This window comes from Astatotilapia calliptera, chromosome 17 (assembly GCF_900246225.1).
Source record: "Astatotilapia calliptera chromosome 17, fAstCal1.2, whole genome shotgun sequence".
NCBI classification, from domain to species: domain Eukaryota; kingdom Metazoa; phylum Chordata; class Actinopteri; order Cichliformes; family Cichlidae; genus Astatotilapia; species Astatotilapia calliptera.
The window spans coordinates 35,337,014-35,360,354 of NC_039318.1; the positions used below are offsets into that span (position 1 = coordinate 35,337,014).

A 23,341-nucleotide genomic window follows, 5' to 3' on the forward strand; every position below is an offset into this window, starting at 1 on the left:
AGGCGCTAAGGCCAGAGTTTGGTGACCTACAGTAAAAGTTCACTACATGTCTCAAGGTAAATAGGAAGACAGCCTGACAGTGTTCTTCTCCCTGGTGTGGGTTTGTGGCGGGTCAGTCCCATCACGGCAGCTGATGACAATAGTGACGACTGTGATGATGAGGATGGTGACGTATGCAGACGTGCGTGTGTTTGTGTCTGTGTACTGTGATTATCTTTCGTTCTTTTTTTTTATTCTGCTCATGTGAATATTAAAGAGTGTACATTACGGTAGAACCGAGTGTTATATGACATGTATAAGACCCGCTTTATTCCCTACCCCACCCTTTTGTAGATGAAAATGCAAGGCTATATTTGGAGAGAGCTGATGTCACAAGTGGTTTGAGCAGAGAGCCTATAACTGTTGCAGTCGGCTTGTGTGACAGTCTGACAAACCTTGGAGAGCTCCAGTAGCAGACTGGGATCTAGCCAAGACTACAGAAAGTGAGTATTTTGTCTTTCCTATGGCTTGGATGTCTTTTTCCCCCACAGGTTTTATTTATAGTTGTTAATGAGGTGCTAGAAGAAACTGACATTTATCTCAGTTTTTATATAGTAACATTTTTCTTTAAAAAATTAAAAAGGGAATATTTTAGTAAGTCTATTTCTTGCATATTTTTTAAGTAAGTAAAAGAGAGGTTAGAAGATTAAGTAAAAGATTGAAATTCACATAGAGCACAGGGAAATGTGTAGATGAAATCTACATTAAGTTAGATGATTCTGTGGAAATATAACTAAGACTGAAATGTACAAAAACGGAAAAAAAACAAACTATTTATTTAAAAAAAAAAATTATGTGTTGTTCTGTAAACAGATGTAACAGTGAGATTGCTGCTACTATTTTCATACGACTAACACAATAAAAGACTTTGTCATCATTTGAACACATATGCAGCTGATTAATTAGTAATGAAATGTTATAAAATGATGTCATTATAATCTAACATTTAAGCTACTCAGCAAATTTGGATATATATTACAAAATAATATATTCTTAATTACTTTTACTTCAAAATCAAATCCCGAAAATATTGCACCCTATACTAAAATTGCACATGGTCAGGACATGTTTATATATTTAAAATATATCCAATGTGAATAAAATGATGCGTGCATGTTCAACATTTAAAGCTGGTGCCATTAAATTACCTTTAAGAAACCAGTACTGGCAAATGTACTGTCCTAGTTGAAGTAAAATTCTAAATGAATCCATCCCATATTGTTTTTGCAAAGTCAGCTCAAGTGTTCCTTCAGATTTGCATTTAAAAGCAACTATATTCTAATTATTGTGCTGCACGTTGCTGAAGTTGAAATAATGTCAGCATTTCCAGGAACAACAAGCTTTGTTTTTCAGACTGCTCCTGCTTGAAAATGTCTGCTTGCTCCATTTTATGGTGGAAAAATCCCAGTATCAGATGAGTCGATACCATGGATTTAATTGCTTTTAAAACTATTTCAAAGATTTTTTTAAAAAATGCATTTTTGGCAATCTAACTATAACTTTATTGCATTTTTTTCAAATATAATTTAACATAGCTTAACACTTATGTTAGACCCTGACATCTATTTTGATGATGTACCTAATTTGTTGGGAATCAGACAAAACTATCACATGTCTCACTGGTTTTCCCTGAAGCACAATAAACAAATGTAACTCCTGTTGTGTTTGCAGGTAATCACGCTTACAGCATGTATCACCTCAGGGTGCCTGTGCTTCTTCTCATGCTGCTTGTGCTGCTGCACTGCATCACCGCTGCCCCAAGCTATAGGTAAGCCAACACATTCAAAGCAGAGAGCCGAGGTGAAGGAGAACTTTGGCTTTCATTTGGCTCAAATGTTGATAATCAAAGATGGAAACCAACTGTGCTCATTTGTGGGGAAAGTGTTTCACTGTGCAGGGAGAAGTGGGGCTGGAGCTAAGTGGCCACTTTCTCTCCTTGTTCTCGGGAGTTGTGGATATCTTCAAGAGCCTATCATCAATGTCAAATGGTTTAGCCCTTTGTCCTCTGTGATTCAGGTACTTCAGTCCCAGCTCATCCAGCGAGCAAGAAAGCGATCTCCCAGATAGCGAAGCCTGGTTGCTTCCCGGGCTAATCTCCAACCCATTTCTCAGCCTCGTGGGTACACGGCCACGAAGGGGTCTCACAGCTATGAACAGGTAGCAGCATTATTGCTTGATTTCATTTTAAAAAAGTTGAAATCTACGAGTATTTTTGTGGTGTTTCTTAATATCTGTGCTTTTCTTAGTCACCATATAGAGAAGAGAAAGTGCAACACAGCCACCTGTGTCACCCAGAGGCTAGCAGACTTCCTGGTCCGTTCCAGTAACACTATTGGTACTGTGTACGCACCAACCAATGTGGGATCTGCCACCTACGGCAAAAGAGGCCTACTGGAGCCTTCAGGCTACGTGAATCTCTAGTGCCAACTGAGGAAACTCCACAGCATTTGCAGCAATCCTCACAGCTCTGATGATATAACCAATCATGTAACAATGATTGTGAGAATGACATATATATATAATGATGGCAATGATGGCAATGATCACAGACTTTTCTTGATTACTTTCTTAACTTAAGAAACAGTGCCTTTGATTTAAAACATCACTGTATATTTTTTTCTGCCTTTTTGTGTGTTGTGGCTTCATATGTTGTTGCACAATGGCATGATGGGAATAATAATAATAAAAAACAACCAAATGTTAAAGTAATTCATGGGAAATAAAATAAAGGAAAAACATGTAAAGCAATATAAAATAAATGTTATTTGTTGTTTTGATAATAAAATTGTAAAAAAAATATATATATATTTATATTTTTTAAAACCTTTATGCATTTTAAGCCACATTATTGTATTAGAGCTGCACGCAGGAGCTGTGAGCTGTTAGCATCCATCTGATGAGTACAGAAAACGTTTTCTTTCAGGAGATGTCCATTAATCAAATAAAAGTATTTCACTTTGATTATGAGCAAACTCTGAAAGTTGCATTGCCACTGGAATAAACTTAAAAATGAAGTAGCCATCCTATTTCACGCAGCTCATTAATTCACCCAGCTCCATAACACCAAGAAATAAACAACTCACGTTTGCCATAACGTCAAGCTTTCATGAGGAACACAGCAGCCAAAGAAACTCAGAGGAAATGCTGATAATTCAGCCCCAAATTCAATCTCATCTTTCACTCTCATCACAAGCAAACGATGGTTCAGCATTTTGAGAATAACACTTGTTCACTTTCTTGCTAGACAAGATAAACACCACTTTCATTTCTGTAAAACAAAAAAGTCGTATATGTTGCTGACGCAAGCAAATGCTCAAGACACACAAAACAGGTGAAGCGGTAGGAACTTCTGAGGGACTTTTAACACTAAATAATTAGTCTGACTTCCTGGTATTATGAAATGCAGAAGCTTATGAGGTACCATTTTATTCAAATCATTTTTAGTGCCTGTTATTTGAGTCCATATCAAACCAACTTTGCACATCAATGCCATGAAGACGATGCACCCCAAAGCATCCAAAAAGTACCTTAAGTGGCGTGCTATGAACTCATCGGCCACCGTATTATCTACACCTTCTTAGTCCTTCGTTAAAGCCACTTTTTTTTTCAGGACACTCTTAATTCTTCATGGAAGAGATTCAATGAGTTTCTGGAAACATTCCTTAGAGTTTCAGGCCCATATCGACATGACAGCGTCACACAGTTCCTGTAGATTTGTTAGTTGCACGTCCATGATGTGACTACACCTTTTCACTATACTGTTTAAGTACAGGGAACTCATTGTCAAGTTTGAGATGATTTGTGACATGATGCTGAAAACAGCAATCAGAAGATGGGTACACTGTGGTCATACAGGGACGGACATGACCAGCAACAATAGTCAGACTGTGGTGTATAAATGTTCAGTTGGTACTAAGTGTCCCAAAGTTTGCTACACCATTACAACAACACCAGCCACACTGATACGGGGAAGGATGAATCCATAGTTTGATGTTGCTTACAGCTAATGTCACAGCAAATAATTGAGACTCATTAGACCAGGCAAGTTTATTCCAGTTTTCCAATTTTTGTGATCCTGTGGGAATTCCAGTCTCAGCTGTGACAGAAATAGTACCCGATGTGGTTTCCTGCTGCTGTAGCCCATCTACTTTGTGACTTGATGTGCTGTGCATACATAGATATTCTACTGCATACCTTGGTTATAACAAGTGGTTATTTGAGTTACTGTTCCCTTCCTATCAGCTCGAGGCAGTTTGGCCATTATCTTCATTTTTACCCAGAGAACTGGATGTTTTAGATTTTTCAGACCATTCTCTACAAAAATCCTAGAGATGGTTGTTTGGGACCATCCCAAAGATCAGCAGTTTCTGAAATACTCAGACCAGCCTCTCCCGTCCCAACAACCATGCCACTCTCACAGTCACTGTCATATTTATTCTGATGCTCGGTTTGAACTTCAGGAGTAGACTCAGTTGTTGCCATGTGATTTACTGATTAGATATTTGTGTTAAGGAACAGCTGAACAGGTGTAGCAGAGAAAGTGACCAGTGAGTGCAGGTTTATAGTTTTTATATTGTACCTTACTTCAGTATGTAACCTTCAGTATGTAATATTGCACAGTATATACTTCAGGTGACTAATTTGATTTATGCTACAGTGTAATCAGATTCACAGCTCTTCATCATCATCATCATCATCATCATCATCATGGCCCTCTTCATTAGGCCGGTTCTGCTTTCTTCACTTTCTCCTTTATAATTTCCCACCTGCTGAGGGAATTAACTAAAGAATGATGTGACATTAAAGATAGATAGATAGATAGATAGATAGATAGATAGATAGATAGATAGATAGATAGATAGATAGATAGATAGATAGATAGATAGATAGATAGATAGATAGATAGATAGATAGATAGATAGATAGATAGATAGATAGATAGATAGATGGCTTAGCTTTCACGTAATCTGTAAATAAATCTCCTCACTTCTTTTTTAAAACTCCTGCTCTGGTGCCTTTCTCTCATGCAGATGTGAAGATACATGAATAGGTAAAGTTCCCCATTCTAAGCTAAGTAAAAGTCTAGTAATTGCCACAAATACTGTATTCCCATATAGTCATGTGTTGCCTTTCTGCAGAGGTTATTCAGGGTAATGAATATCAAGAGGCGACGTATGACGCACAGCATTAACCTCTGTTTGATTAGCAGCGACCCAATCATCTCAGACACTGACATCAACACTCCCATGCACGGTTAGCACCTGCATAAAAGGTTTTTCAAAAATAGAACAAATGCCGGCTTTTGCTGATGAATCCAAAAACAATGCAGCCATTATCCCCCAAACACTCTGACGGTGAATGGGGATCATGTCAAGATCTGTCGATTGCCTCATGTAAAACCACAAATGGCACTGCAACTGCTATCTGCTGCGGGGTTGTTTATCACTGCGGTAATGACGGTTGATGAATGTTTTGATGGAATTTTAGATCTGATTCATGGCCTGGTGACCACATTGATCGGTGGCATTAAAGGTACAGTTGTGTTTCAATATAAACAAGAAGGTTGCTGTGCCACCAAAATTCAAAACAAAGGACTTTAACCTCCTCTCGCTACTAAATTGATTTACATGTCTTTTACAGTAATAAAGGGTCTCTGTAGTGACTAAAATGATTAATTTCTCTGATGCTGAAAGTGTTATTGTTATATATATATATTATATATGTATTATATATGTATATATATGCCAAGAGAGCTTCACAAATTACAGCAAATATAACACATATGAATATCACAAGTAAAGAAAAGAGCAACAAGTTGCACCTCAACCAGATTCTTTGGTAGTCATCAACACACTCCTGGCATTATTCTGGCTGGATATTTGACTACTTTTCAGTTGCCAGGAAGTAACAGTTGGCAGCAATTCAACGAGACAAAGAATTAGACTAGACTGATGCTTTAAGTAGGCATGTGAGGTAATATGGGAAACTCGAGAGTACACAGTTAAAAACTAAACACAGTTAAAACTAAACAGCCATAGTAAGACAAGGGAGCTAAAATCCAATGCATACAAGAGAAGCGCTACCAAAAAATCCCCAAAAAACAGGATGTATGACAAACAGAAAAACACCTACCACAGAGACTAAAATATGACAACATGATTGAGGGAATAAAGGTGAAATAAATGGAAAACTTGAAGCCTAAATTCTAACCTATGAAGAAACTCAAAAGATATTCTTCATAAGCCTGTCGTACAGGAAACCATTAATCTGAGTTATTATTGGTTTTTCACATACTGCTTTTGCAGTTAAATGAGCAGCTTTTGGCTTAATTGGTGTTAAATAAATAATAACATGGTCTAACAGGTCATGTTCTGTAGTTTATCTGAGGTTGTAGTCTTCACATTTTTAAGATCTAATAAGGAATAGATTATTTGTCTTATGCCCTGAAACATAAACCATTAAAACTAAAGGACTGACTGTACATAACCAGAAAGAATGTAAGCTTCATTAATATGTAATATAATGAAATAACGATGAAAATATTATTAATAATAATAACAAGAAGAAGAAGAATTATTGATGAACAACAATAAGACAGAGGGTCATTTTATCCAGAGACCAGGCGAGCTACACTTAAGGCCAGTGTAGCATCACTTCTCTTAATAATATCTGAATGTAATCCAAAATATTAATACAAGCTGGTTGTTTCGAGCTGTTTGAGCCTTTTCTCTGAGTTTCTTAAAGAATGTTTCAAGAATTTGTATCTTCAAATGGGGACTTACGTGGACACATACATGTTGCATAAGAGATCTTCATTATATTATATATTATTTATTTGCAATCACAAAAAACAGGGTACAAAACTCAGTCTGTCTCCAAACAATGACCTCCACCCTGTTCCAGTACTATGGACAGATCTCTTCTGAACAAAACAAACAGTGCTGTCCTTGGTTCTGAAATCTGAAACAATACCCTTTATTGTTGTTGATTTTAATTTTGTTATTGCTTCTTTGACTGTGTTTCTATTTACACAAAAAGATTAAACAGAGAGGTAAAAAAATATGGACGCAAACACTAACAATTAAACGGGGAAGTAAAATGTATCCAATAATACTGAGCAAAAATTTTGAGGCACCCCATATTTCTTTACATGTTGCACAGAAAATTAGAAACATTTATTGAAACATGTCCAAACATAAATGAAAATACAGTACATCTGCTCTAGTTTTTTGGGCCTGTCACTACTTCTTTTCTTTTCTTCCGTTTGCCCAGCTTTCCCCTCCCTTTAAGAGCATATCTCAGGACACCATGCTGAGATATGCACGTTTCTGTCTAAAAGCTAAAAAAAAAAAAAAAAAAAAAAAAGAATACGTTTTTGAGACTAGCTGATAGCAACAGTGCTGCTAATACGAACTAGTTCTTTGTTGTTATGTGTAGACACAACACTGGTTCATTCCTCGAGTTAGGTGACTTTTTATTTTACATTTGAATGATTCATTGTGGTGTGGTGCTTAACAAACAAACACATCTTCTGAAGACGGTCAGCTATGAGTGAAAAAAAAAAATTTCCAAAGAAAAACTTCTGATGAACTATTACTCAAGACCACTAAAAAAATTACAAGGAAGTAGGGTAACATAGTAACAAAATTAAGAAGTTTGCACATTACTGTATGTACAAGACATTTTGTGATCCATAGCTAATTCGTATATAGCACACAAAACATTAGGTAGTAAGCAGAAACAATGACTACAAGGCTACGGTATTTCTAAATCTAACCCACTGTTATTAGAAGACTAAAATTTAAATGATTAAATGTTTAATCTGTCCTGCTTCTTAGTCAACCATACCTTTGTTTAGGCACAAACATATATTTTCGTTCCTGGAAAATATTCATGGCTCTTTAGGAATTAGATGTCACAAGCACACGTCGATGAAATAAAGCAAAGAAAAAAAATATCTAAATTCTAGATGTACGCGTTTCATAGGTTTTCCTGTCGCTTGCCGTCGCTACGCATAAACACGGAAGTTACAATACTGTGGCCGTGTTGCATTCGTAAACACCCGAAAATCGGAATTCCTCTTCTCCAACCCAGAGAAATGTCAAAATATGGTAAGATTACTTAACTGTGACTTCCACCTTACGTAAAATCCAAACAAAATAGCACCTTAAAAGTTAACCATACTTTCTCTATCTATATCGATTTTAGCTTTCTAACAGTCCTTTAAATCTGTTAAATTAGAATCAAAGTTCATTCATTTCATAATATTTCACTGAACTTTTTCACTAATGGCTTTTAAGACAGTTGCTCACTTAACTCCAAGTGGATTCAGTTTCATATTTGTAAAATGTTAAGCGTGCGGAGGTCGTAAATGATGTCTTTTTAATTTTAAAATTTCTAATTTCCGAGGCTTTCTAAACGCAGCATCAGTCTCATGTGTGCTAAATCAACCTCGCTTCTTCGAGAATAACTTTAAAGTATTTTTGATATTTCAGCCCGACAGCCAGTTGGGCTTCCACGTTTCTAATGTGTGCAGACGTCTCCTCGTTATGGCGGAAAGTGTCCGAGAAATCTTTTGACTGTTAAAACAAATTTAGGCGTCTTCAGAATACTAAGGGTCTGGTTTTAGCTAGGTTCTGTTAGCTGATCATTTCAGAAGAATGGAAAATAAAAAAGAGAAAACGTTTCAGTTCGTGGTCGTGGGGGGTGGCATCGCTGGCGTGACATGTGTGGAGCAGGTGAAATGAGATGAATGGCATGTAAAAGCTTTGCTAGTACAATGCGTGTGCCATGTAGCTACTTAACGTACATGTTAATCTACATTGACAGCTGTCGTCCCAGATTCCGTCCGCTGACGTGGCTCTGATAACTGCAGGTCCCCACATCAAGGCAGTGACCAACTACAAGCAGGTCAGAGGGACATTGATGACGATGATGGTGGCGGTAGCTCAGTGGGAGCTTCATCTCTGACAGAGTTATGGATTTGTTCTCACAAACTCCCACGTTACAAATGCATGCGCTCATGTATTTTAAGTCATCAACTGTATTAAAAAAAAGAAATAATCAGTATTTCATTATGATGATTCATTATGATTCACATACAAGCTGCCTTTAAAAACATAATATGATCATCATGGACACACTGTATTTTACTGTTCGGGTTTGACTATCAACAGGCTATCTTATCACTTCTCTGAATGGCTTTTAATGCTGTAATTTTCCACTGTCCTCCTTTCAAAGGTGTCCAGGACACTGGAAGAGTTTGACGTGGAGGAGCAACCATCTAGTGTTCTGGAAGAAAAATTCCCCAACCTTACTATCATCCATTCTGCTGTTAAATCACTCCACACAAAGTCACATGTAAGGTTTGGCCGCATGTAGGATGCATATGTGACAGCAAAGGCCACACATGTTGTTTACTTACTGTAATTATAGCAGAGTGCAAACTGATTTCATGCAACAAGCACTTTACTATTAACTGTGTACTATTGCCACCTTGTGGACATATGGTGGGCAGGTTCCATGGAACAAGAATGAGATTATTGTTGCAGTACAATAGTGAATTTCACTATAATGAACGGTGCCTCCTTTAGCTTATCCATTACGCTGCATCATTCTTTAGGAAAACAGAGGAGATGGTGCGTCCTCTGTCTCATGAAAATAAATGATCAACATAACAGTCAAGAGACTGCGTTTTATATCATAACTTGCAAATATGCAAGCAATTTTTTAAATGTGGTAATTGAAATATAAATGTTACGCAATGTTGTTATAGTTTGCCTGATATGAAAGTTTGCTGCTTTCCTTGAAGCACTTCGTTACGAGTTTAGTGACATGTCTCGTAATCAAAGATAATGAGCCAAATCAAAGCTCAAAGTGAAGTGAAGGTTGTCGTGCAGGTCAGTCTGTACTGGTTGTGCCTTCATTTTAGACGTCAGCTTTTAGGATTATCAATAATTAATTTGACTTGAGAGGTGCTGAGAGCTTTAATAAAGGAGAGTGTAGCAGATCTTCAGCTGGAAAAGAAAACTGTGTTATGGCCTGCATAACACAACACAAAAAGAACATGGGGCGAAGGATTAAGGATGAGATTTGGTTTGATGAGATTTTTTCTTACATTGCAACCCCTTCTCAGGGATTTGCGTCTCCTCCTGGATCGTAAATTAAGATCTTTTGTGTGTTAGGCAAATGTGTTAAATGCTTACAAGGCTAGGAGGATTAAAAGATGACCTTTATGTTTAAATCACACCTTTTTTCAAGAAACTGAGGTTGTGAGATAAAACAGTTAAAGCTCACAATTGATAGCCATTTCCCATGTAATGCTCCTCTCTTCGTCAGTGTGTGGAAACTGCAGATGGCCGGGTTTTTGGTTACAAGAAGCTGTGTATCTGCAGCGGTGCCAGACCCAAGCTGCTAACCCAGGACAACCCTTACGTGCTGGGGATACGGGACACAGATAGTGCTCAGGTACAAGCCAAATCTTCTGGATGTTTGTGTAGCTAGTAGCATGTGGGTCTGAAATTCCTGAGGAAACTAACCTCATAAGACTTTCATTGTAACACCAAACAGTTTGTCCAAAGAAAACAGCTTGACTGCTTGTCCTTGTATTTTAGTCCCTCTTCTCTGGTCTTCATTAAGGTGATATTACTTAACTGGATGTGGCATTAGCGACTAATTACCAGTCTACTAACCCTTTGAGCTCCTGTACAACTAAACAGTGTTTGAATTTCAGCTATTACAGCTTCTGTAAGATCTTATTGGTTTCACTGAACAAAAAAAGGGTGTTTGTGTATTTTCTACATCTGCATTAGTTGCACATAGTCTGTCTGTAAATGATTGTGTTTTATTAATAACCTTTAAACATAGATGTGTCACTAGTTTTCTTTGTTCTTTTAAAGGAGTTTCAGAAGAGGTTATCCAAAGCTAAGAGGATTGTTATTGTTGGGAATGGAGGAATTGCCTTGGAATTAGTGTAAGTCTGCTGTAGCCAGAATGCCATTTGAGCCCACAGTTATTCATGCTTTACTGAGTACTTGTGAACTTTGTGATCTTTAGGTATGAGGTGGAAGGCTGTGAGGTGATCTGGGCGGTAAAGGACAAGGCCATAGGAAACACATTCTTTGACGCAGGAGCAGCACAATTCCTCATCCCATCGCTTGAGGCCGACAAACCCCAGGCAGCTGCCCCCTGTAAGAGGCCTCGCTTCACTACAGAGGAAGCAGCTCCCGGAGGCTCACACATCTTCACAGCAGGTTCTTTCTTTTCCTTCCTGTTCTACACTTCTGCTCTTCTCTCCTTTAGTACAGAAAAAAGTATATAAAGCAAATGTTTGTCTTCTCTCAGATAGAAGCTCACAAGCGTACGGTCACGGTCCTACGGATTCTGGAAGTGCCCTGGGTCCTGACTGGCATGAAGGAATAGCTCTTCGAGGAGCAGAGCAGGTGAGATCCTGTATGCGTGGTTGAAGTCTGTGGGGAGTAAAAAAAAAAGGCTAATGTTCTGTTTGAACAAGGTCCTAAAATGTCTTACATGTTCTGTTTCTGTGGTAGTTGAATTTTTAGAATGTGTTTTTAACTTAAAAACAGTACAGTTAATTTGGGAAATTAGTTTTGTGATCTTTATCTAAATGCATGTCACTTCCTCTGTGTTGTTCCGCCTTTCTAAGATACCTATTGTTATATTTTACAGTGCAACTAAATGGGTTCACACCCTAACGCCCATTAACTTAATAGCATAGCTGCGGGTACCTTCTGTTGGTTCATTATCAGATTCATAGTATCAAAATCCCTCTTGAACCTTATCTTGCTACTCAACAGCTATAATTTTTTATTTTAGTAGTTAAGTTAATGTCATTGAACTGCAAGTGTAGAAAGTCAAATGTGATTAAACAAGGATTAAAACATTTTGCTAACATTGCAAATAAGGTTTAAAAAGCTTTTTCACCCAGGTTATACTTCTTTTCCAGTCATGCTGACCACTCAGTTTTAACTGTGCATTCATAATGTACTTTATTCTAAAAGCTTTATCTGACTGTCGTGGCCTGTTTAAAATCATCAGTTAACCAATCATGTAAATCTTTTGACTCCTCCAACAGTCAAATGGCACATAGACAACATGCAAATTCTACACACACAGGCCCAGTGATAACCACTATGAGATGTTACAGAACTCTTCCCATAAATTTCTATTCAGGTTTGTTTCAGTGCCATGTCTCCTCATTATACAGTCACAGTCAAAAGAAAGTACACCGTCTGTCAGATCTAAAAGTTAGTTAAATTTACCCTTTTAAATTTTTCATATTTATTTCCTATCTTATTCATAGCCTTTTCCTTTTTTGTTTTCTTTAGGTCACGAGCAGTTGTCCAAGCATTTCACTACATATCGTACTGTGTATGACTGTGTACGTGACAAATAAAATTTGAATTAGAATTTTAAGATTTTACATATCAGGTCACAAAATTGCATAAATACAGACCTAAAAGCCCAGACCTACAAACTGCCAAAACCCCTGCTTTTAGAAAGGTGCTCACACTTGCTGATGATGAGTTAATCATCTGCATTTGATCAGCAGCACCTGACTGCTGCTTACCCTCTTAAATCATACGGAAGCAGTAAGCAGTGGTGTTCCACACACTAGTTTTGTGTTTCATGTGATCGCGTATTTAACTAATTCTAAGATCTGCTCAGATGATTTTTAATCTGTCTTGATATGTCGAACCTTAAACCTAAAAGAGGGTTTCTTTTTACTGTGACTGTACAGTAAAATCTCTAACAGATGATGTAAGGTTGTTTGTTTCAGACGTGGCAAAAATGCAGTGAGAGAAATGGGGAAGTGGTTATTTCCACTTCGGCACACAAAAATAACGTAGGCTGTGGTGGTGAGGCAGCACAGAATTACTGCTAACCTCGTTCACAACTACACGAAATGCTGAACAAGCGGACAATCTAAAAGTTTAACAGTATTAGGTTCTAAAGTTGCTTTTTGCTTCTTTTTAACATTGTTTTACTAACCATTTCAACCTGGTTGCAATAATACTAGCCTCATAAGGCTGAAATTAATGGTTGTAGCTTATGTAAAAATTTTTAAAAAATCTTCAAAATACAGACTTTTTGGATTACTAGACTCAGTGAGTCCCTGGGTTAGCAACACAACAATAATTTGTCTGACCATCAGTCACAAATCCACACTTACTTTACTGGCAGGGATTAAATATCAAATAATGTGTTGTATGGCTCACTGCACTGTTTAATGGTAGGAGACACATTTAGTAGTTTATAAAAGCCTGAGTGTAGCACACAGTTTATCCTGTCATACTGTCCTCCTGTTCTGATGAATCCCCTCACACTGCTGGCATTTGCTCAGGTGTCCCACAGAGTTTCAGTGGAGTACCAGTGTGAGGTGGAAAAGATCTTCACCTGTGAGGAGCTTCATAAATCCCCAGAGCAAACACTAAGACCTGAGTGTGGTGAGGATTAAATTTACTGCTCTGTGTTTTTCTCTAACCCTGCTCCTTTCTTGCTCACTTTTTTGTTTGTTTTCTTACACTCTGCCCTTTGTCTGAGTAGGAGACTGGCCAGTTTACGTCCGGCTGACTAATGCCCAGACATTTGGCTGCGATTTTGTTGTCAGCGCCACAGGTGTCGTTCCAAACACTGAGCCCTTTCTCCAAGGCAACACGGTAAGAAAACTCATCCATATGCAAAGTGGAAATTCCTAGTGACTCTGCCAGAGCTTCCAGGCTTTGGGAACGTTGTTGTTTTGCATTATTATTAAATGCGTTCGTGCCATTTGTCATTCATCGTACGGTCATGCGTCTGGCCAGTACCGTGTTAGATTTTACCAAAAGTTGTTGAGCTGCACACAGTTTCATGACTGTATCTGCTATGCTACATTAAATACTCATGTTCCCACATAAAGTGCCTTGTCCCTCTTGATTCCCAAGTGTTTTCAGCCTCACTAATAGTACACACTCTACCTCTTCTCGTGTCTGCTCACTTCGATGTAATGTTCAGTGTTTTGCAAGGCAAATTGCATGAGACCTACTTGTACGGCTTATCTGTTTTTGTAAGTGGAAATGTGGTTTTAATGCCTCTAGATGTCAGTAAAGCATAGGTGAGCTTTTTCATTACTCTGGTTTTTCAGCCTGTGTAAAGCTGCTGGATTTCCAGCAAAGTGCCACTGCATCAAAGTTAGTGCAAAGTCTACAGCAACCACTCTGATTTACTTATATGTACTACATCTTCCTTTGTTTTGTTTTTTTATTACTGGTGCTGATCATTTCTCTGTGTGAAAGTTTGTGGTTGCAGACGATGGCGGCCTACAAGTAGATGATCACATGATGACATCCGAGGCAGATGTGTACGCTGCAGGTGACGTGTGCACTGCGTGCTGGGAGCAGAGCCCTCTGTGGCAGCAGGTAAAAAAACAGTCAGTTAATCTACAGTGCAGCATTTTTGTCCTTTAAACATTACGTACTGCTCATGTCGTTTAAGTAATCCAGTGTAAAAATTAGAAAAAGTAGCGTACCATGTGTTTCCTGATTTTTGACTTAAAACAAAATTATAATGCCAAGCAACTGTTTCTGTTTTAAGCAGCTTCTATATGTGGAAAACAATTAAAAGTTAGATAATTAGATATATTAGCTTATGCCAGGGCAAAGCATCCATCTGTCCATCCGCAAGTCATAGGAATTGCTACTTCTGGACACAATGAGCAGCTAATCATCTTAATTGTGCTCAAGGTCAAGATTGAGATCTTATGGGTCATTTTACAAGCACAGTTTTCACAACACTCACTACTCCTTCTAGACAATTGGACAGATTTTAGTGAAACAAGATTAGTTTGTCCCAGATATGACTGTTTGCAAGGCTTCTTTATATTCAATTCAATTCAATTTTATTTATATAGCGCCAAATCACAAGAAAAGTCGCCTCAAGGCGCTTCATAGATACAGAGAAAAACCCAACAATTATGACCCCCTATGAGCAAGCACTTTGGCGACAGTGGGAAGGAAAAACTCCCTTTTAACAGGAAGAAACCTCCAGCAGAACCAGGCTCAGGGAGGGGCGGGGCCATCTGCTGCGACCGGTTGGGGAGAGAGAAGGAAGACAGGATAAAGACACGCTGTGGAAGAGAGACAGAGGTTAATAACAGATATGATTCAATGCAGAGAGGTCTGTTAACACATAGTGAGTGAGAAAGGTGACTGGAAAGGAAAAACTCAATGCATCATGGGAATCCCCAGCAGCCTACGTCTATTGCAGCATAACTAAGGGAGGATTCAGGGTCACCTGGTCCAGCCCCAACTATATGCTTTAGCAAAAAGGAAAGTTTGAAGCCTAATCTTAAAAGTAGAGATAGTGTCTGTCTCCCAAATCCAAACTGGAAGCTGGTTCCACAGAAGAGGGGCCTGAAAACTGAAGGCTCTGCCTCCCATTCTACTTTTAAATACTCTAGGAACAACAAGTAGGCCTGCAGAGCGAGAGCGAAGTGCTCTAATAGGGTGATATGGTACTACAAGGTCATTAAGATAAGATGGGGCCTGATTATTTAAGGCCTTGTATGTGAGGAGCAGGATTTTGAATTCTGGATTTAACAGGAGCCAATGAAGGGAAGCGAAAACAGGAGAAATCTGCTCTCTCTTTCTAGTCCCTGTCAGGACTCTTGCTGCAGCATTTTGGATTAACTGAAGGCTTTCAGGGAGTTTTTTGGACATCCTGATAATAATGAATTACAGTCGTCCAGCCTGGAAGTAATAAATGCATGAACTAGTTTTTCAGCGTCACTCTGAGACAGGATATTTCAAATTTTAGAGATGTTGCGCAAATGGAAGAACACAGTCTTACATATTTGTTTAATATGTGCGTTGAAGGACATGTCTTGGTGAAAAATGACTCCAAGGTTCCTCACAGTGTTACTAGAGGCCAAGGTAATGCCATCCAGAGTAAGAATCTGGTTAGATACCATATTTCTAAGATTTTCAGGGCCGAGTACAATAACCTCAGTTTGATCTGAATTTAGAAACCGAAAGTTAGCGGCCATCCAGGTCTTTATGTCTTTAAGACATTCCTGCAGTTTAACTAATTGGTGTGTGTTATCTGGCTTCATGGACAGATAGAGCTGGGTGTCATCTGCATAGCAGTGTAAATGTATGCTATGTCTTCTAATTGGAGTCTATTAGATAGATATGATACAATATCCCCGTGCATTTGAATTCTCAGTAGTTTGTACAATACAACAAAACTTTTCCATTTCTTTCTGTGAAACAAGCTGTGAAACTGTGATAGATGTGAGTTTTAATCGACACTGAAAGGTGTCAGTTTAGACCCAGCGTGCCAGCAGTAATTCAGTTCGCTGACTTAACGACAAGTTTAATGACAAATGGTTTGAGAAAGCGCACGCTTGAACAGGCTTACAAAGCTAACGGCACTGCATGGTGAAGGTGTTTCAAACTTTAAACAAATGAGATTAGGAGAGATTATTTAAGAAAATAATTATATCTGGATTTTATTTTTTAAATTAAGAAGCATTTGTCAGTATTTTTAAACTCATTACTTTACTTTGGAAATTTTTTTCTCCTTTTTTCTCCTCACGGTGTATTTTATTTTGTTAGTTTAATCTTAGAAAATGTTTAATTCTGCTTTTTTATGGCTGTAGTCATCCTGTAAAACATGATCGCATACATTCACATAAAGATTTTTTGCTAAAAAGAAAAGTAGGCTGTAACGTTTCATACACCATGTTACGTAAAGACACTTTGCGCAGTGTTAGAAAAGTGTGGAGAGCAGCTGTCATATTTGCACTGTCATGCATATTTGAATGTAACACTGTGTATGTGTTGTGTGTACAGATGCGTTTATGGACGCAAGCTCGTCAGATGGGTTGGTATGCAGGCCGTTGCATGGCAGCACACATCCTGTCAGAACCAGTGGAGCTGGACTTCTGCTTTGAACTCTTCTCACATATTACTAAATTCTTCAACTACAAGGTAAGAGATGTTTTACTAAAGTGCAGCAAAGTTATTTAAATGATAACTAATAGGTTAAACATCAACTATGCAAAGTGGAAAGGTTTTCATTCTTTTCAAGGTGATTTCACAGGGCCGCATGGTTTTAGCCTCAAGGTTGATTCACAGTGCTTTTTAAAAAACATGTCTCCTTCTGATTATTCCACAGGTGGTCCTACTGGGAAAGTTTAATAGTCAAGGGCTTGGGCCAGACCATGAGCTGCTGGTACGCTGCACTAAAGGCCAGGAGTATGTCAAGGTGAAACTGCAGGGATAAACAATGTGATGACAGTAAATGGTAAAAGGACTGGTACTTACAGTGCTGTGAAAATGTATTTGCCCCCTTTCTGAATTTTTACTTATTTATTTTGACATATTTATCAAACTTACATGTTTCAGATCATCACACAAATTGTATCAGACAAATATAACCCGAGCACGAACAGACACATCCTGAAGTTTGCTGATGACACAGTGATCGTCAGTCTTCTGGTGGGGGACGAGTCAGGCCATGGGCAGATTGTAGATGATTTTGTGGATTGGTGTGATGAGTCCTTCCTTTCACTAAATGTGTCAAAAACTAAAGACATGATTATTGATTTTAGGAAGTCCTCTTATAGCTCATCCCCTACTATCATTAGAACTGCTGATATTGGGATCGTTGAGAGTTATAAATATCTAGGTGTGGTACTTGACCATAAACTGTGTTTTGAATCTCATGCTGATGCCACTCGTTTTAGAGTACCTCTGAGGAAGACCAAAAGACTCAAGGCTTCTTTTGTCCCTACTGCATCCTGTCTCCTACATGGCATATAACCGTCCTGGGATTTTCTATTACTATTATTGTCATTTTATATTATGTTTTGTTTACTTTTATCCTGCTGCTAAACTAATTTCCCTTTTGGGACAATAAAGAATTTGAATTGAATTGAATGTATTAATGGCTATCCCTGCCATTATCTCACTGGAGTGGAGTCCTAAACCCTTAGAAAATAAAACCTTGCATTATTGCCCTTCCCAAACTGACAGATGTTAAAGACTTTCTCTCATCTGTTCTTGAGTGTTTTAGATTGTGACATGATGTGTTGTTTTTGAGAACTTCAGCCTACATCATGGCAAACAACATCTTGTTTCAACAGGTCTGACAGTAAACAAACCTGAGTGTAGCTTGTGAAAGTTAACTCAGCTTTTGAAAACTATGTCATGGCTTAACAAGGGCGGGACAAAAGCATTTTTCACACAGGGCCAGGTAGCTTTGGATAGCTTCATAGTCATCATTTAAAAGCTGCATTTTGTATACACTATCTACAAATGGAGTTCCAAGGTGAAAACTGCTGTCGAAAACGGCTCATCTCACATTTTTCAAAAAACATCTTGATGATTCCCAAGACTTTTGGGAAAATATTCTGTGGAATGGAGAGACAAAAGTTTAACTTTTTGGAAGGCTTGAGTCCCGTTCCATCTGGCGTACAGCTAATACAGCATTTGATAAAGAGACAATGATACCTCCAGTCAAACATGGTGGTGGTAGTGTGATGGTCGAGGACTGCTTTGCTGCTTTAGGACGACTCGCTGTAATTGATGGAAACATGAATTTTTTTTCTTCTCACAAAATCCTGAAGCTCAAGCACACTTTGGTTATGCTGCAGGTCAATTATCCAAAACACCAGCATGTCCACCTCTGAATAGCTTAGAGCAGGGGTGTCCAACTCCAGGCCTCAAGGGCCGGTGTCCTGCAGGTTTTAGATGTGTCCTTAATCCAACACCGCTGATTTAAATGGCTAAATTACCTCCTTAACATTAAGGTCTCCAGAGGCCTGGTAACTAACTAATCATTTGATTCAGGTGTGTTGACCCAGGGTGATATCTAAAACTTGCAGGGCACCAGCCCTTGAGGCCTGAAGTTGGACACCCCTGGCTTAGAGAGAAAAACAAAATAGAGGTTTTGGAGTGGCCTTGTCAAAATCCAGGCTTGTATCAGACTGACGACCTTAGCACAGTGCTGAAGGGAGGGCTTTAAAGTTGCCTGTACTGAAGCGTGCATGCACATGCAGAAATACTTTTTCACAGCATTGTAACTTCTTCAGTCTTCAAAATTAAAATCACCAAAGGCTAATCTGGAACCCAGAAATCAATGGGAGCTGCCAGGGTGTCTTTGTCTTTTGTATACAGTCTTTAGCTAATATCAATATTTTGTCCATCTCATTGCAATTAAATGTTTGTTCCAGGTTGTTCTCAGTGGAGGGAGGATGGTGGGAGCAGTGCTTATTGGAGAAACAGACCTGGAAGAAACATTTGAAAACCTGATACTCAACCAGATGGATCTGACGCCATATGGAGAAGAATTGCTTAACCCTGACATTGACATAGAAGACTACTTCGACTGAGCTCTGCTGGAGAGTTTGAACAATGGCAATTAGCTGTGTGAAAGAAAGATTATGTTTGCAATAGTAAATGAAATTATTTATTTTTGCTTTAAATAAAAAAAAATTCTAAACCACATGCACTAAATTGTTGGTTGAAATATGTATTAGGTAAAAGTATTTTTGTAGCAGTATATACAATACCGTGCAAGTCTTGAGCCATCCCCCATTTCTTCAGAGTTCAGCAATTTATTGAAAAGTGCAAACAGACGTGGACATTTGCACAAGCTTGAAAGTCAATATTTGGTATGACCACCTTTATTCTTCAACACAGCCTGAACTCTCTTAGGCGACATTTCTTGTCATTTCTTTAAGCAGTCTTCAGGAATAGTTCTCTAGGCATCTTGAATGATATTCAAAGCTCTTCTTTGGATATTGGCTGTCTCTTGTTCTGTTCTCTGTTAAGATGAACACACACTCAGTAATATTGAAGCCCAGGCTTTGTGGAGGCCAGTCCATGACTGATAGTGGTCCATTGTGCATTTTTCTATCTAGGTATGCTTTTACTGCGTTATCTGTTTTTGGGATCATTGTCACATTGAAATTGAAGCCATTTCCATTTCAAATATTTCCAGATGGTATGTATGGTTATTCAAAATCTGATTGTACTTTTCTGTGTTCATAATTCCATGGTTTTTGACCAATCGCATTAGACACCAATGGCTAATGCAGTCCCAAACATGACAGAGCCTCCACCAGGCTTTACAGATGGCTGTAGACACTTACTGTTATTCATCCCTCTATAAGTTGCTTCAGATTTTCAGCCCAGTTATTGTGTAGCCTTTTCTCCTTGTTTCCCTTCATTAAGAATGGCTTCCTGACATCCACGCTTCCAGTGAGAAGATTTCTGATGAGGCTTCAGTGAACAGTAGATGGAGGGCGAGAGGCATCTCTTATTGCTGGATTTCTTCATATTGCTTAAAGACAAATGCTGTTCATCTGCTATAGGTTTTAGGCCTGACAGTTTTATCAATTTTTTAAGGACACCCTGCACATCACGTTGACATACACCAAGTTTTGTTTTTATTATTATTATTACCAATAGCTCTTTGGAAATATTCTTGTTGATGCCAAAATACAATTTTATACCCATGAAACTGCATTATCTTTCATTCATTAAAGAAATGAAAATTAGTGAGAAAGTAGCCAGTGTCTAAAAGAAAATGTTAAAAAACCTTCAGAGAGTATTGAAAACTATTGCTCAAGAGCACTTTTCAAAATTCCAAGAAAGTCTAGCTGCTTGGAGGTAAATAAATAGAAATGGGTGTGGCTGGAGATTTTCCACAGCACTGTAAATCCATCACTTTATTGTCATGGTTTAAACTAATCATGGTTGATTTAAATCAGATATATACTGAGGTATAAGATACACGGGGTAGTATGAAAATGGCATGCACTAACACTCACTTGACCCATTGATTTTAATAGGCAAACGTGTTCTACGTGAGAGCGAAAAGGAAAATCTCTTTGTTTCTATGTTGTCCTAGTAACTCGTGATCAGATTTCAGCCTGAGCAGTAACTAGAGCTCCTCCCAGGCCTCAGCAACAATCTAGATTGTGCTGCCCATTGTTACTGTGAGACGTTGCTTTTGTGGTATAACTACTTGAAAACCCACCAAATGACAAAGGACAAGAAACATTAAAGGTGTAATGATTTAATGATGACCAGAACGCCCACCCACTCAATTCTCGTATATGTTTACCTTTAGGCTTGTGTTTGTAGGTCAGTGCTTTTATTTAGTCACATCTATTGACTGATTGGCTGAGTGAGCACCAAAGGTTGAGTTGACTCACTGGACTTGAAAAGTGACTAAAAATAGCAATGTAAATGAGCAACAACAACTGTGCAACACAGAATGATATCCTTGTCTTTTTAGTAAAGAAACATGAACAACAAACTCCTCTGCTGCTACTCCTGCTGCTGTTAAAGTTTCTCTGGGCTAGACCACATTTTCCAATTTTGGTCAGTTGGAGTTGCCCAGCAATCAGCAGGAATTGACACTGTGATTGCACTGAGTGGTTTTCCCTGGTGTACCTGCACAGGTGGAAAATGGGGAATTGTTTACAGGGTAAGTCAACACTGCTTAGGTGGCCAAATGAATCAAGATAAAATTCAAGTCCTTGTTTATATGCAAACTGCTGGAGTGGAGGGCAGGGCTGAGATGCCAGGTGCCACTGTAGACAGATTGTGTGTTACTAAGCAACTGAGATCAGGCATAAACATTAGTATGGCAAAAAAGACAGAAAAGAATTATATGCCTAGTTAATTTCCTGCTATTAAAGTTGATATCGCTGAATATAGGCAAATATGAAAACCAAATAAGATTTTGAAATCTTTAATAATCTGTTTTAATTGACTGATTGACTGGAAGTCCCAACTACCCCCAAATTTTGGGTGGTGGCCAGTCCCCCACACCCTGGCATGGGTGATTATAAAGAATTCATAAACATGAATCTGAATCAGCATACTTTATTAATCCCTAAAGAAATAACTGAGGGTTACAGTTGCTCCAGTACAGTAACAGAAACAGACTAGATTATTTAACAATACAATATGTTAGATTTAAGAAATAGCACGATATATACAAATCACTCAATAAATATCAAGGATTGACAGAGGTGATTATAAATAAATATCAAGAAAATCAACAAGAATATTACAGAGTAGAAAAGAGCGTGTGTAAAAAGGGTGTAACTATTGCAGTGTTTACAGTGTGTTAGATGGAGGAGTTGTACAGGGAGATGGCCACAGGCAGGAATGATTTCCTGCGTCATTCAGTGGTGCTTTTTGGTAATCTCAGTCTCCCACTAAACATGCTCTATGGCTAGCCAGCATGTCATGGAGTGGGCGGGAGGTATTATCCAACATTGTCTTTATCTTAGACAACATCTGCCTCTCCGACACCAGTTCCATCCCCACAACATTACTGGCCTTGCGGATATATAAATTAAGGACATTACTAATGCTCTGTTTTCATCTTAGCATTTAGAAGAGGTAACTGAATATATGTGTCCTTTTCCAAGTAACCTATATTTCACAACAGCATAATATAATAGTGGAAATTATTTTTTTGGCACATTTATATTGGTTTTAATATGGCCACCCCTAAAAAAAAAAAAAATTCCGGAGGTGCCCCTGCCGTTCAGTCGCACCCATCACCAAGAGGACAGTTGAAACCATTGTAAGACATTGCTCAACCTCACCATTATGTGTGCTATTGACGTCACCTGAGGCAGGGTGTGATTTGGGGTTTAAACACCCCAGGGTTGGGAATAGATTGCAGGTGCATTGAGGAGGATGAAACCTCCCATGCTGAAGTTCATCAGAAAACCACAAACGCACACAAAGTAGGGGAGACCGGGGATAGTTGTAACATTTTTGACATTTCTGTCTGTAAATTGGAGCTCTTTTAAGGTAGTGGATTCAAAATGTAATGCAAAGTATTTACATGTCTCTGCTATTAAATAGTGCAGCTATTTTCTCTGCAGCACAATTACCCATTGCATGGTATGGTCTCAAACACAAAGAGTGAAATGTTACAATTAACCCCATAGTCTGGGTTAGTTGTAACATATCCCGGGGTGAAATGTAACACAATGAAATAAGGGTACTAACAAAATATTAACATGTAATCTTTGTTTATTCAACACATGAATGCACTTAGAGCCATTTATGTAGCTCTGTGTGTGTGTGACAGAATGCAGAAATCTAGCTTTTGAACATATTCCAACCCCCCAAAAAAGACAAATTCTGGAATTTTCTGCAACTAAATATTTCATTAATTTTGGTTGGTCTTCCTTGAGTTTGGCCTCATTGGCTCAGTGGGCATTATAACCTACAGCTCTTGCACCAATTTTGAACATAACAATGAA

At 38.4% G+C, this 23,341-nt stretch overlaps 2 protein-coding genes across 3 annotated transcripts; both read left to right on the forward strand.

The window, feature by feature from the left end:
- Window positions 1-394: 394 nt before the first annotated feature.
- On the forward strand, window positions 395-2,749 carry iapp (islet amyloid polypeptide). Its single transcript, XM_026148100.1, has 4 exons — window positions 395-482; window positions 1,711-1,807; window positions 2,056-2,196; window positions 2,286-2,749. The coding sequence occupies exons 2-4, from the start codon at window positions 1,728-1,730 to the stop codon at window positions 2,458-2,460; spliced, it is 396 nt and encodes a 131-aa protein (XP_026003885.1). The 5' UTR covers window positions 395-482; window positions 1,711-1,727; the 3' UTR covers window positions 2,461-2,749.
- A 5,320-nt stretch (window positions 2,750-8,069) lies between these two features.
- Window positions 8,070-19,705, forward strand: pyroxd1 (pyridine nucleotide-disulphide oxidoreductase domain 1). Of its 2 annotated transcripts, none has more exons than XM_026147898.1 (13): window positions 8,070-8,150; window positions 8,869-8,949; window positions 9,280-9,399; window positions 10,378-10,506; window positions 10,938-11,011; window positions 11,095-11,291; window positions 11,383-11,480; window positions 13,403-13,505; window positions 13,606-13,718; window positions 14,334-14,456; window positions 16,890-17,027; window positions 17,215-17,304; window positions 19,274-19,705. In XM_026147898.1, the coding sequence occupies exons 1-13, from the start codon at window positions 8,148-8,150 to the stop codon at window positions 19,430-19,432; spliced, it is 1,428 nt and encodes a 475-aa protein (XP_026003683.1). In that variant the 5' UTR covers window positions 8,070-8,147; the 3' UTR covers window positions 19,433-19,705. The 2 variants fall into 2 exon arrangements, with proteins under 2 accessions (XP_026003683.1, XP_026003682.1); XM_026147897.1 differs by lacking the exon at window positions 8,070-8,150 and adding an exon at window positions 8,455-8,777 and having other exon boundaries at window positions 19,274-19,703.
- The last annotated feature ends 3,636 nt before the right edge of the window (window positions 19,706-23,341 follow it).